We start from the raw sequence: 13,185 nt of genomic DNA, 5'->3' as shown, positions 1-13,185 counted from the left end.
GATGATGGAGGCCACTGTGCTCATTGGGACCTTCAGTGCTGCAGAAATGTTTCTGTACCCTACCCCAGATCTCTGCCACGATACAATCCTGTCTCAGAGGTCTACAGGCAATTCCTTGGACTTCATGGCTTTGGTTTGTGCTCTGACATGCACTGTATATGATTTTTATATATATATATATATATATATATATATATATATATACACAGTATCTCACAAAAGTGAGTACACCCCTCACAATTTTTGCACATATTTTATTATACCTTTTCATGTGACAACACTGAAGAAATGACACTTTGCTACAATGTAAAGTAGTGAATGTACAGCTTGTATAACAGTGTAAATTTGCTGTCCCCTCAAAATAACTCAACTAAACCGCTGGCCACAAAAGTAAGTACACCCCTAAGTGAAAATGTCCAAATTGGGCCCAAAGTGTCAATATTTTGTGTGGCCACCATTATTTTCCAGCACTGCCTTAACCCTCTTGGGCATGGAGTTCACCAGAGCTTCACAGGTTGCCACTGGAGTCCTCTTCCACTCCTCCATGACGACATCACAGAGCTGGTGGCTGTTAGAGACCTTGCACTCCTCCACCTTCCATTTGAGGATGACACCATCTGAACCAAATAAGTTTATCTTGGTCTCATCAGACCACAAGACATGGTTCCAGTAATCCATGTCCTTAGTCTGCTTGTCTTCAACAAACTGTTTGCGGGCTTTCTTGTGCATCATCTTTAGAAGAGGCTTCCTTCTGGGACGACAGCCATGCAGACCAATTTGATGCAGTGTGCGGCGTATGGTCTGAGCACTGACAGGCTGACCCCCCACCCCTTCAACCTCTGCAGCAATGCTGGCAGCACTCATACGTCTATTTCCCAAAAACAACCTCTGGATATGGCGCTGAGCATGTGCACTCAACTTCTTTGGTCGACCATGGCGAGGCCTGTTCTGAGTGGAACCTGTCCTGTTAAAACGCTGTATGGTCTTGGCCACTGTGCTGCAGCTCAGCTTCAGGGTCTTGGCAATCTTCTTATAGCCTACGCCATCTTTATGTAGAGCAACAATTCTTTTTTTCAGATCCTCAGAGAGTTCTTTGCCATGAGGTGCCATGTCGAACTTCCAGTGACCAGTATGAGAGTGTGAGAGCGATAACACCAAATTTAACAAACCTGCTCCCCATTCACACCTGAGACCTTGTAACACTAACGAGTCACATGACACCGGGGAGAGAAAATGGCTAATTGGGCGCAATTTGGACATTTTCACTTAGGAGTGTACTCACTTTTGTGGCCAGCGGCTTAGACATTAATGGCTGTGTGTCGAGTTATTTTGAGGGGACAGCAAATTTACACTGTTATACAAGCTGTACACTCACTACTTTACATTGTAGCAAAGTGAATGTCACTGAGCTAAATGTCCTCCAACAGAACAGAAATCTAAATAAACAAATTGTTTAATTACTAAATGGTGTTTAATCATTGTTTATACAAGTTAGTTTGCATAATACAGTTTTATTTTTGCCCACTGGAGCTTGCTGGTTAGAAAAATCAAATGTTTCAGATGTTTACCTTGAGGACAGATGAAGATGTTCTCAAAATTATTATTGGCCAAAAAGTTGTATGAACTCAAAAATTTCTGAAAATTACTATGCCTCTGTGTGCCTCTGGTATTAAAATAGATAGTTCAACTAAAAATGAAAATTGTCCTTTACTCAACCTCATGTCATTTCAAACCGATAAGAGTCTGTTCTTATTTCAGAAAACTAATGAACATATTTTCATTATTCTCTTAACATTCAAGCTTCAAAAAGTTCATAAATCCATATGAATTGAGCGGTTTAAATCTTAGTTTCCTTGAACTTTTTGAAGCATAATCATTTTTGTTACATAGACTTTCAATGTTATGCAACTTTTTTTCTAGTTACATTTTCTCTAAAGCAATGACTTAAGTCATCAGACAGTCATTTTCAGGCTTTGTTGTATAAATCAAATTTGACTGCATCCTTCTCTGTCCCCATCAGAGCTCAGCTTGAGAACGAGAAGAAGAAACGAGAGCATGCAGAAAAGGAGAAGGAGAGAATAGAGCGAGAGAAGGATGAGTTAATCGAGAGACTGAGACAGATTGAGGAACAGACGATAAAGGCACAAAAAGGTACAAACGTATCTGGACTTCACTCATAGTTGATCCCGCCTTCTCTTTCCCTCTAATGCCAGGAAGTAGAATACCTTACTTTTAGTGGATCTCAAATGGTTTTGCTTCAGGGCTCAAATTTTAAATTTGACGACTAACAAAGTACCAAAATTGTTTATCGCACAATAATAAATATGTTTTTTTTTTATTATTTATTTATTTTTTATAACAATAAACTACATAGCAGTAGCAATAATTCTGCATTTTAAAAGCTCATAATCCCATTTATTTTCCTCTCCTATGTTATTATTTTTAACTTTCGTAGAAATGTGTTATATTCCAAGCTGAGAGCATCTGTATTTTCGAACCTTATGCACACATGTCAGAGGCTAAATGACTTTCTCCACATGAGTGGAAGGTGATACTAACTAAACCTACATCTCTTGCCTCTCGTAGGGTTGTCTTCTGAGGAAGGTAATTTTTTTAAACCAGAAAATACCACTTTTGTAGGCATTTTGTAGTACCATGCCAGTGTTTAAGATTTTTCATGTTGTCTATTAATGTTGTCCTCACAGATTTCCCGCTCAGTGTACTAATGTAGATTTATTGATCTCAAGATTATGTTAATAATTTTGGAGAATAAAGAGAGGTGTGAAAATATGTGTTATACTCTATGTGTGTCTGTGTTTGTCTAGAGCTGGAGGAGCAAACACGCAGAGCTCTAGAGCTTGAACAAGAGCGAAAGAAAGCAAAGGAGGAGGCAGAGAGGCTGGAGAAAGAGAAACAGGCAGCTGAGGAGGCCAAAGCAGTACTGACCAAACAGGCAGCTGACCAGATGAAGAACCAGGAACAACTGGTATGTATTTCTACTTGGGCATGGTTACATGAACAATCAAGAAAGGTTTGTGTAGATCTTTGAGCTGCAACAAGTAATTAATAAAATCATAATTTTTGTTAAATAGTTAATAAAAATAGTTGACAATGACATGAAAACAATTAGTCAAATATAGCTGCAATCAGTGATGACAGGCCCAAGCCCCAGCGCCACACAAAAAATAAAATTATAAAAAATTTACTGTTTTTAATAAATTTCAATTGTCAATAAATAATTCATTTAAAGACATATGCGTCATACGTGATGCTCGCAAACACCACACATGACCTAAGAAACACTAAGAAACACACAATCTCTCTGTAAAAAAAAAAAAAAAACACAGAGATGTTAGTCCTGTCTGAATCAGTTCATGAAATCACAGATGTCCTGTCCAGATAGTGATATAGTGTCATAGAACTCAATTTCAAATGAGTGTGAATTTACCATTTGCAGTTCAAAATTTTTATAAGTACATCAGTATTTATCATTTTTATTTTTATTTTTATTTATTTATTTTTTTTTAAATTAATCTTATTATCAAACTAATTATATAATACTATGTTGTCAGTGGCCAACAAATGAACTGGCTTGGTTAGCTGCTTCAGGTGTGTTTGATTAGGGTTGGAGCTAAACTCTGTAGGACAGTGGGTCTCCAAGAAATCTGATCAAGATTGTAAAACACACAGAGAGAGAGAGAGAGAGAGAGAGAGAGAGAGAGAGAGAGAGACTGAGAGAGACTGAGAGAGTGAGGGGAGGGGAAAAGTTTAATGAAAACAAATGTATTGATCTGACATATAGTACATTCAGTTTAAATTCATCCAGGTTTAATTACCAAACACTCAATCTTTAATTTAAATCAAACAATGATTTTACAAAATATGAAACACTTTCTGTTTCCCTTTTTTTGTCCTTAATTTAATCCCTCACCATGGCAACACCGTTTGAGATATTTTATATTTTCCCTGTCTTGGCATCATGTTGAAAAAAGTTTGGTGTGAATCGTATAAACCGCCAAGGAGTAGTAATTTAAAAGGGGCGCCGTAGAACCCCCCTGCCATGCCCGTGTACCAGCTTTGGCCCAGCCTTAAGAGTTTTGACCATGTTAAGGGCCCCAAAAGCCACAAAAACCCTGATGAAATAGAGTTGCAAGAAAAAGTATGTGAACCACTTGCAGAATTTGTGAAAAATTTTACAAAATACGAGAGATCATACAAAATGCATGTTATTTTTCATTTAGTACTGTCCCGAGTAAGATACTTTACATAAAAGATGTTTACATATAATCCATAAGACAAAAAAATAGCTGAATTTATTAAAATGGCCCAGTTCAAAAGTTTGTGAACCATTGATTCTTAATACTGTGTGTGGTTACCTGGGTGATCTACGACTGTTTTTTTGTTTTGTGATGGTTGTTCATGAGTCGCTTGTTTGTTTTGAGCAGTTAAACTGAGCTCTGTTCTTCAGAAAAATCCTCCAGGTCCTGCAGATTCTTCAGTTTTCGAGGATTCTTTGCATATTTGAACCCTTTACAGCAGTGACTGAATGATTTTGAGATCCATCTTTTCATACTGAAGACAACTGAGGGACTCAAACACAACTATTAAAAAAGGTTCAAACATTCACTGATGCTCCAGAAGGAAACACGGTGCATTAAGAGTCAGGGGGTGAAAGTTTAAAAAAACTGAGCCTGATTTTTCAAGAAATCCACATTCAAACCAAAATAGTTCGTTAACGACTATAAATTAGAAAGTTGTCCGACTTGATGAGAACAATATATGTACCGAGTTTGGCGACTGTAGGTAAAAGTAACATGTTTCATGTTTCATGTAATTTGAAGCATGCTAAGACCCTCAAAAACACCCCAAAAAATTATGCCATGGCAACAGCATTTATGATATCAAGTTTTCCTTTTAATGGGCTACATTTGGCGTGTCTTGCCATTATTCTGATGAACTCTGAAGCATATCGGGTAAAAATAAGAGGGTGATTTCAAAGCATTTTTGAAAGTGACACACTTCCTGCTGCCAGTTGGTGGCGCTATGACTTTGACTCACAATAGCCACATCCATGTGATCGGCCTCCTACAATGAACACACAGCTGAAGTTTCATCAAAACCAATGTATGCAAAAGTTATAAATCACTTTCTGTTTCCCTTTTCTCACCATGAATTCGTTTCAACGCCACAGCCAATCTGTTCAAGATATAAAAAATCAGTTTAGCATGTCTATGTCTTGTCTTCATGCTGACCGAGTTTGGTGATGATCGGATGAATCCTCTAGGAGGAGTATATCAAATTCCAGAGCATGTGTTTTTCAAACAACCTTTTATAGCCGACTTGTTGTTGGGTGGAGCTAATGACATAGAGTGCGAAAGTTGTTCGGCCCAATAAGATCTATATGTATACTGAGATTCATACAATGCATACATACATGCTCGTATGTATCCAACATTTCAGATGCCGTTCTAGGGGGCGCTGTAGAGCCCCATGTACCAGCTTTGGCCCGACCCTAATGGCTGCGGATTCTGACCCGTGTGCAAGTTTTTAGCACGTTAAGTGCCCCAAAAGAGCCTAAATCCCTGAAAAAAAAAAAAAAAAACCTTAGGAGAACAGTAGGACCTTCACCCTTTTAGGGCTTGGGCCCTAAAAATCATGAGAAATCATAACCAAGCCCCAGTGGCACCTCCACCCCGGTGGCTTCAGTGCAACTGTGCAATATGCATTTAAACTGGGTAAATGTAAAAGACCTATGTCAAGATATGAGACTCTTCCTGTTTCCCTTTTTGTCATTATTTTCATCGCTTGCCATGGCAACACTGTAGAGAGGACCAGGCCTGGACTTTACTTTATGTTTTATTATGTTTGTGTTCGCCGGTTCCCGCCTCCTTCTTTCCGGGTTCCGGCACCAATGTAACATTACATAGATACGGGAAGAAGGAGGCGGGAACCAGCAAACGGTAAACACAACTTTAATATATAAAATAAACAAATACAAAACGAAAGTAATGCTGGCAGACCCTCACGGACGTCTGACAGCCACACAAACATAATAAAACATAAAGTCCAGGCCTGGTCCTCTCTCATCCTTCACTGTCGTTGCTCCCCTTTTATACTTCCGGAGCTCCTCCGTGAGAGACTCGAGACCGATGCAACGCGCAGCTGGCGCTCATTATCACTCGCGTCACCGGCCTTGCGCCGTTCCCTCATGGCTCTCGCCCACCCTGCTCATCACAGTAACAAATTAGCTCAAAGAAATATGAATAATTTATCATAACTCATTTTAATTAACTATAAAGTTAATCAAATTAACTTGATATAGCTGAATTAACATTACAATCAGTTAATTGGTTCGGCCAGCGAACACTCAGTATTGATCGTCTATCAACTTCTTCAGAAAGAATATTTACCCGTGGCCACAGAGAAAATAACTCTTTCTTACGTAGCTGTGATCGAATCGTTATCAGTGACACTGGTTTATAAGCAAATCAGAATCGACTTGCAAGAATGTGCACATAAGTTTTATTTAACTAAATCATGAACACATAGCTAGACTAAACAAACACAAACATACAATTCATGCATACATAGGAAATGAGAGAGTGGAAATGAATTTGAACCGTATCATAGCGGGGGAATGAATCAATGGAAAGGGTCAAAAATAACGAGCTGGACGAACCATCAGTTTCAATACTATAAAGCACCTTTGTTAACAAAAGGGGTTCACAATCTTAATACTAAATCGCCGTTTAGTGTTCAAACGATACTTGCAAATGCCTTGGCTGTTGAGCGTCCAGATCTGCAGGTTCAGGAGAAAACCTTGATGGTTTGGTCTGATGGTGCTGAAGTCTTAATCAATATCTTTTGCGTTGAATGAAGAAAATCATACAAACTTGCACTGTTAATTTGACTCTCAGAGGTCGAGGAGGTTACGCATGGTGTGAGGCCTACCAGCCTGGCTCGGGGGCCGGGTGGGCTCTCACTTGACAGCAATCCGTAGTATCAGCAGGAACAAAGAGAAGAACCAGAAGAGTACCAAAAAAATGATCTGCATGGGAGCCTTTTGAACTCTACAGAAAGTCACCACCTTCGAGTCTTGGCTTGACCAATGAGAAAGGTGCAATTCTCTGGCGGGGGATTCCTTTGTTTGAAAGTGAGTTCATTTGCATGGGGGGAGTTAACTAGTAAGTTTGTGTCCATTTATACTCTGATAAATATAACAAACATACAATGCATTCTATGATACTGTGATGTCCACCAAAATGTAAGTCATTAAACAAGGAGTAATTCGATATTAAACACCACCTAGATGGACTACAATATCAAGAAGTATCATCACATGCATTTATAAAACATTACAATATACAAAAGAACAATATACCAACAGATATAATACACAAAATAGACAATGTATGATTCTAGTGGCCTGTCTTCTAAGTGTCTTTGAAGTGTATGTGGAGAGCAAATGGTGACTGAAGCAGAAGGGTGATAGCGCTTAGTGGGGAAGCCAGACATTACAGGGCCTGCATGTGTGAAGGGTTGGAGGAGTAACTGTTTTGTTGAGCAATTGTGTGTTTGATCTATTCAGATGCTACAATTAACTAAGATTAAGAATGAGCAATAGCTACATTTGTTACAGAAGATATTATTTTTTCTTAAGGTTAGTTAAGATATAACTGATCATTGTTGGTTTTATCTCAAGTCCATTGAATAAGTTACAACTTTTGATTTTAGTAATATTATTAAACATTAACTAAGAAATTAACATTAACTAAGATGAATAAATTCTTTATTAGTATTTTTCATTTGTCAGTTTGGTAATAATGAATTAACACGTTACCTAATAAAGCCTTATGTCAGTAAGTGTTACTGAACAATAACAAATAATCACAACATTTTCAATCATTACAGGGCATGTTGTAGTCCAGCTTAAAATATAAAAATGTTTAAGTTTGAAAATAAATAGTCTATTAAGTCTTTAAGCATTAAGTATTTGGTGCTGTGATAAACAACATTGCGAATACAAAAAACTGATTGTCAGTTTGAAGCATTTTAAATAGTGTTCAGTAGCACAGCTGCTTTGTTTACAGGGTTTCTGGGGTAACCACTGCATTTCTGCTGTGCCATCAGTGCCCTCTGCTGTCAGAGAGTGAATGTGCACTTTCATTCAGCGCTTCTCCTTCACTTGTTCCGCCATGTGCTTCTCATGCACGTTGGGCTTGAGTGGCGTGTTCCTTTGAAGCAGCATACAGCAGTGTTGTGCATTTTGTGGAAAGTGTTCTTATAATGTATTATTTAAATCTGAATATTTTGTAATAAATAATTATTCACGGTATTTTGAAGTGCCCATGATAACAATATTGTGCATATTCATTATCGTGATATATCGTATTACCGAATATCGGCACATGTCTAATAATATATATATATATATATATATATATATATATATATATATTTTAACTATCAAACAAATTATATACAATTATATTGTCAATTCCCTACAAATGAACTGGTTCTATGCATTTTTTAGACAAGGCCTAATATATTTCTTATAATTTAATGCAGGCCAAAGCACACAGCAATGAAAGGGTTAAACTCAAAACCATTAAGTGTCACTGACACCCACCCCGAAGCTTCGAAGGAATGAAGGGTGTAGGTGTCAAAAAAAATCTTTCATCTTTCATCATTCAATCTGCATCATCTTAACGAGACAATCAAGGAGGCGCCTTCGTCGCACATTTTGTACGCTGGTTACACCCCCAAAAAATGCTCTGAACGATGAGTAGGCAAGCTGCACCTTTTGTCTAACGTTAGTTTATTTATCGCACCATATTGTGGTGTCTATGTATTTTAACCCTCTGGGGTCTGAGGATTTTTGGGGCCCTGGAGAAGTTTTGACATGCCCTGACATTTGTGCATTTTTCAGTTGTTCATAAACATATTAATGGAAAAAGTGTCATTACACTGTATTCAGCACAAACTTGGCTACCATAATATGTGAGGAACATGTTTGTATTTTTAAAGTAATAACGTTTATGTGTGGTTATTGAAAAAACAAAAAACTTAAGTCACTGAAATAAGGCCACAAAACTAATATTATATATGTGTTCACAAGAGTTCTGGGTATTGGAGGTTGTAGACTAGAGTTTTTGCTTCAAAATGATATTTTTTAAAAATTATCCTGCCTACTCGTTCATATAAAACTGTAATGATTCGTCACTCAGGCTGGGATCCATTTGCAGGCTTTTATTAAAGGAAAGCGTGGTACAACAGGCAAGGTCGGACAGGGGCAAACAGGAATGGCAAGGGACAGACAGAATCGTAGTCAGGGTACAGGCAAATGGTCGGGGCAGGCAGATAACACTCACAGTCCAGATAACAGTCAAAGGGTTACAAGGGCAGGCAGCAGAGAATCGTAACCGAGAGGCAAAACGAGATCAATAACAGGCAGGCAGATAATACAAGAAAACGCTCAGAGATGTACACCGTGGCAAGGGCTCCCTCCGATGGTCAGAGGAGGGAATAGCGGAGTTCGTCTCCGTGACAGAGCCCCCTCCCCCCCCTGCGAGCGCCTCCTGGCGCGAGGAGGCAGCCGACGCCGAGGTCTCCCACGAGGTCGAGGGGCTGGTCTCTCTGGGTGATTTTGGTGGAATTCTTCCACTAAGTTGGGGTCTAGGATATCATCCGCGTCGACCCATGAGCGTTCCTCTGGACCGTAGCCCTCCCAGTCGACTAGGTACTGGAGAACTCTTCCTCGGCGTCTGGAGTCCAGCAGTTCACGGACCCGATAGGCCTCCTCGCCCTCAATCATGATGGGTGGGGGACCCTGGTCACCGGACACCTCCTCCCCCTCCTTGCAGAGACCATCGGCGGGCTTGAGCAGAGACACATGGAATGTGGGAGATATGCGTAAATGGTTAGGGAGTGCTAAATGGAATGAAACAGATGTGATTTGACAGGCAATTTGAAATGGGCCAGCGTACCTTGGACTTAACTTTCTGCAGGGGAGCTTGAGACGTAAGTCTCGGGTGGAGAGCCAAACCCACTGACCAGGACGATACTCAGGACCAGGGCGGCAGTGTCGATCAGCCTGTTCCCTCAAACGGCGGACTGCGTGCTGCAGGTGAGTGTGTGCTCTATTCCAGGTGGCTTTGCTCCGGTTCATCCAGTCATTTACAGCGGGTACGTTAGTGGGCTCACCGGACCAGGGAAATAGTGGAGGTTGGAAGCCCAGGATGCACTGAAACGGGGTAATTCCGGTAGCTGGCTTGCGGATGGAGTTCTGAGCATACTCGTCCCATAGAAGGTATCTGGACCAATCGTTTTGGTGGTGGTTGCAGTATGAACGGAGGAATCGGGTCAGTTCTTGATTCAGACGTTCGATTTGGCCGTTGGATTGTGGGTGGTAACCGGAGGTTAGACTGACGTTTATGTTGAGGGTTTGGCAGAAGGCTGACCACAGACGTGAGGTAAACTGAGGGCCACGGTCGGACACTATATCTTCTGGTAGGCCGTAGATGCGGAAAACCCAGTTACAGAGCTGTTCTGCTGTCTGCATGGCTGTGGGTAGCTTGGACAGAGGAATGAGACGACACGCCTTGGAGAAGCGATGAGTGAATGAGTATGGTGGTATGATTGTTGGAGATGGGTAAGTCAGTCACAAAGTCGATGGCGATATGGGACCAGGGGCGCTGAGGCAGAGGTAAGGGTTGCAGGAGACCGGCAGGTAGCTGGTGCGAAGGTTTGTTTCTGTTACAGATGGGGCACTGCTTGACAAATTGGGTGGCATCAGTGTTCAATGTGGACCACCAGAAGCGATTCTGCAGTAGGTGAATGGTGGCAGTGATTCCCGGGTGACCAGACGCCGGCAGGTTGTGGACCATTTCAAGCACGCGACCACGGAAGTCCTCAGGAACATAGACCTTGCACTGTGCCGAGACCGGAATTGGAGGCGTCAACCTCCACAGTGAATGGTAGAGATGGATCAGGATGGTGTAAGATAGGGGCTGTAGTGAAACGGCTCTTGAGAAGCTGGAAGGCTTGGATTGCGGCAGGAGTCCAGTGAAGGTGATTATGTCCCTTTTTCACCATACTTGTGAGTGGGCATGCTATGGTGCTGAAGTTGCGGATGAACCGGCGGTAGAAGTTAGAGAACCCCAGGAAGCGTTGTAGTTCCTTGAGAGTAGAGGGTTGAGGCCAGTTAAGGATGGTGGAAACCTTTCTCTCATCCATCACCACTCCGTCTGGACTGATTATGTATCCCAGGAATGAAGTAGAAGTTGTATAAAATTCACATTTTTCAGCTTTGGCATACAGTTGGTGTTGGATAAGGTGTGTGAGAACCATTCTGACATGTTGGATGTGTTCCTCCATGGAGTCTGAGTAGATCAGGATGTCGTCAATGTAAACAATCACGAATCTGTTCAGCATGTCTCTGAAGACGTCATTGATGAAGGCCTGAAAGACAGAAGGACTATTGACAAGCCCAAAGGGCATAACAAGATATTCGTAGTGACTGGTGATTGTAGAGAAAGCCGTCTTCCATTCATCCCCTTCCTTGATACGGATCAGATTATAGGCACTGCGGAGATCTAACTTGGTGAAGTACTTGGCGGAGCGTAACTGCTCCAGTGCTGCTGGGACCAGAGCTAAGGGGTATCTGAACTTTACAGTTATGTCGTTTAGACCTCGGTAATCAATGCAAGTCAAGTCACCTTTATTTATATAGCGCTTTTTACAATGTAGATTGTGTCAAAGCAGCTTTACATTGATAACTGGTACATTATTTGGCTGCACAGCAGCTCTTAAAAGAATAGTGTCAATGCAGGCAGATCAAAGCACTGTTGAATATCAAATGTCAAGTCAAATGTCAAGTGTCCCCAACTAAGCAAGCCAAAGGCGACAGCGGCAAGGAACCCAAACTCCATCAGGTGACATCAGGTGGCAGACAAGTGGCAAATAGGTGTTTAAATGGAGAAAAAAACCTTGGGAGAAACCAGGCTTAGTCGGGGGGCCAGTTCTCCTCTGGCCAACAGTGCTTTGTTACGATTCAGGTAGCTATCATAAGTCCGACAGGATCGCAACATTCAAAGTATTTATTCCAGTTCCATCCAATTGAGGATCGTATTCATCATGGCGGTATGGACGGTTGTTGAGGAACTGTGTCATGGCTGTCGTGTCGATGAGGCCCTCACAGTGGATGATCTAGTTGACTCAATCTCTGCTGATACTTCAGGGCTGCGTTGTGGTCATGTCAAGGTGCAGGTCCTTGGTCTCACCTGGATACGGCCCGGATCCGGTTGACTACGGTGAACCTCGGGATAACCAGAAAGACTAATATTAGCGTAGATGCCATTCTTCTTCTGATGTAACGAGTACATCAGGCGTTATAGGAAGTGTTCCCGGTTCCGGCTGACCTAATTTATGCAGCCTAATAATCCTTTAACAGATTTGAAAATATAAATTGGTAATGTGTTATGTGTATGCCAGGTTAAAGAAATGCGTTTTTAGTCTAGATTTAAACTGACAGAGTGTGTCTGCTTCCCGAACAATGCTAGGAAGATTGTTCCAGAGTTTAGGTGCCAAATAGGAGAAGGATCTATCGCCTGCGGTTGATTTTGATATTCTAGGTATTATCAGCTGGCCTGAATTCTGAGATCGCAATAGACGTGAAGGACTATAATGAATTAGGAGCTCGCTCAGGTACTGGGGAGCTAAACCATTTAGTGCTTTGTAAGTAATTAGCAAGATTTTAAAATCTATACGATGTTTAACAGGAAGCCAATGCAGTGTTGACAGAACTGGGCTAATATGGTCATACTTCCTAGTTCTAGTAAGAACTCTAGCTGCTGCATTTTGTACGAGCTGTAGTTTATTTATCAGGCGAGCAGAACAACCACCCAGTAGAGCGTTACAGTAATCTAGCCTTGAGGTCATGAACGCATGAACTAACTGTTCTGCATTTTCCATTGAGAGCATATGTCGTAGTTTAGATATATTTTTAAGATGGAAGAATCCGTTTTTACAGATGCTAGTAACATGGCCTTCAAATGAAAGATTGGTATCAAAGAGCACACCCAGGTTCCTAAGTGACGACGAAGACTTAACAGAGCAGCCATCAAGTGTTAGACAGTATTCTAGGTTATTACGTGAAGAAGTTTTTGGTCCGAAAATTAGAATCTC

At 41.0% G+C, this 13,185-nt stretch overlaps 1 protein-coding gene across 5 annotated transcripts in view; it reads left to right on the top strand.

The window, feature by feature from the left end:
• Positions 1-13,185, top strand: part of LOC127514079 (radixin) — a 310,901-nt gene that overhangs the window by 219,296 nt on the left and 78,420 nt on the right. For all 5 annotated transcript variants that reach the window (XM_051896477.1, XM_051896486.1, XM_051896467.1 and 2 more), the window contains 2 exons: positions 2,021-2,151; positions 2,826-2,986. In XM_051896477.1, coding sequence (XP_051752437.1) covers positions 2,021-2,151; positions 2,826-2,986 — 292 coding nt within the window. The remainder of the gene's footprint in view (positions 1-2,020; positions 2,152-2,825; positions 2,987-13,185) is intronic.

Source organism: Ctenopharyngodon idella, chromosome 1 (genome assembly GCF_019924925.1).
Source record: "Ctenopharyngodon idella isolate HZGC_01 chromosome 1, HZGC01, whole genome shotgun sequence".
In the NCBI taxonomy this organism is placed as follows: domain Eukaryota; kingdom Metazoa; phylum Chordata; class Actinopteri; order Cypriniformes; family Xenocyprididae; genus Ctenopharyngodon; species Ctenopharyngodon idella.
The sequence above is the reverse complement of the archived record's forward strand: the minus strand, read 5'-3'. Positions and strand labels throughout refer to the sequence as shown.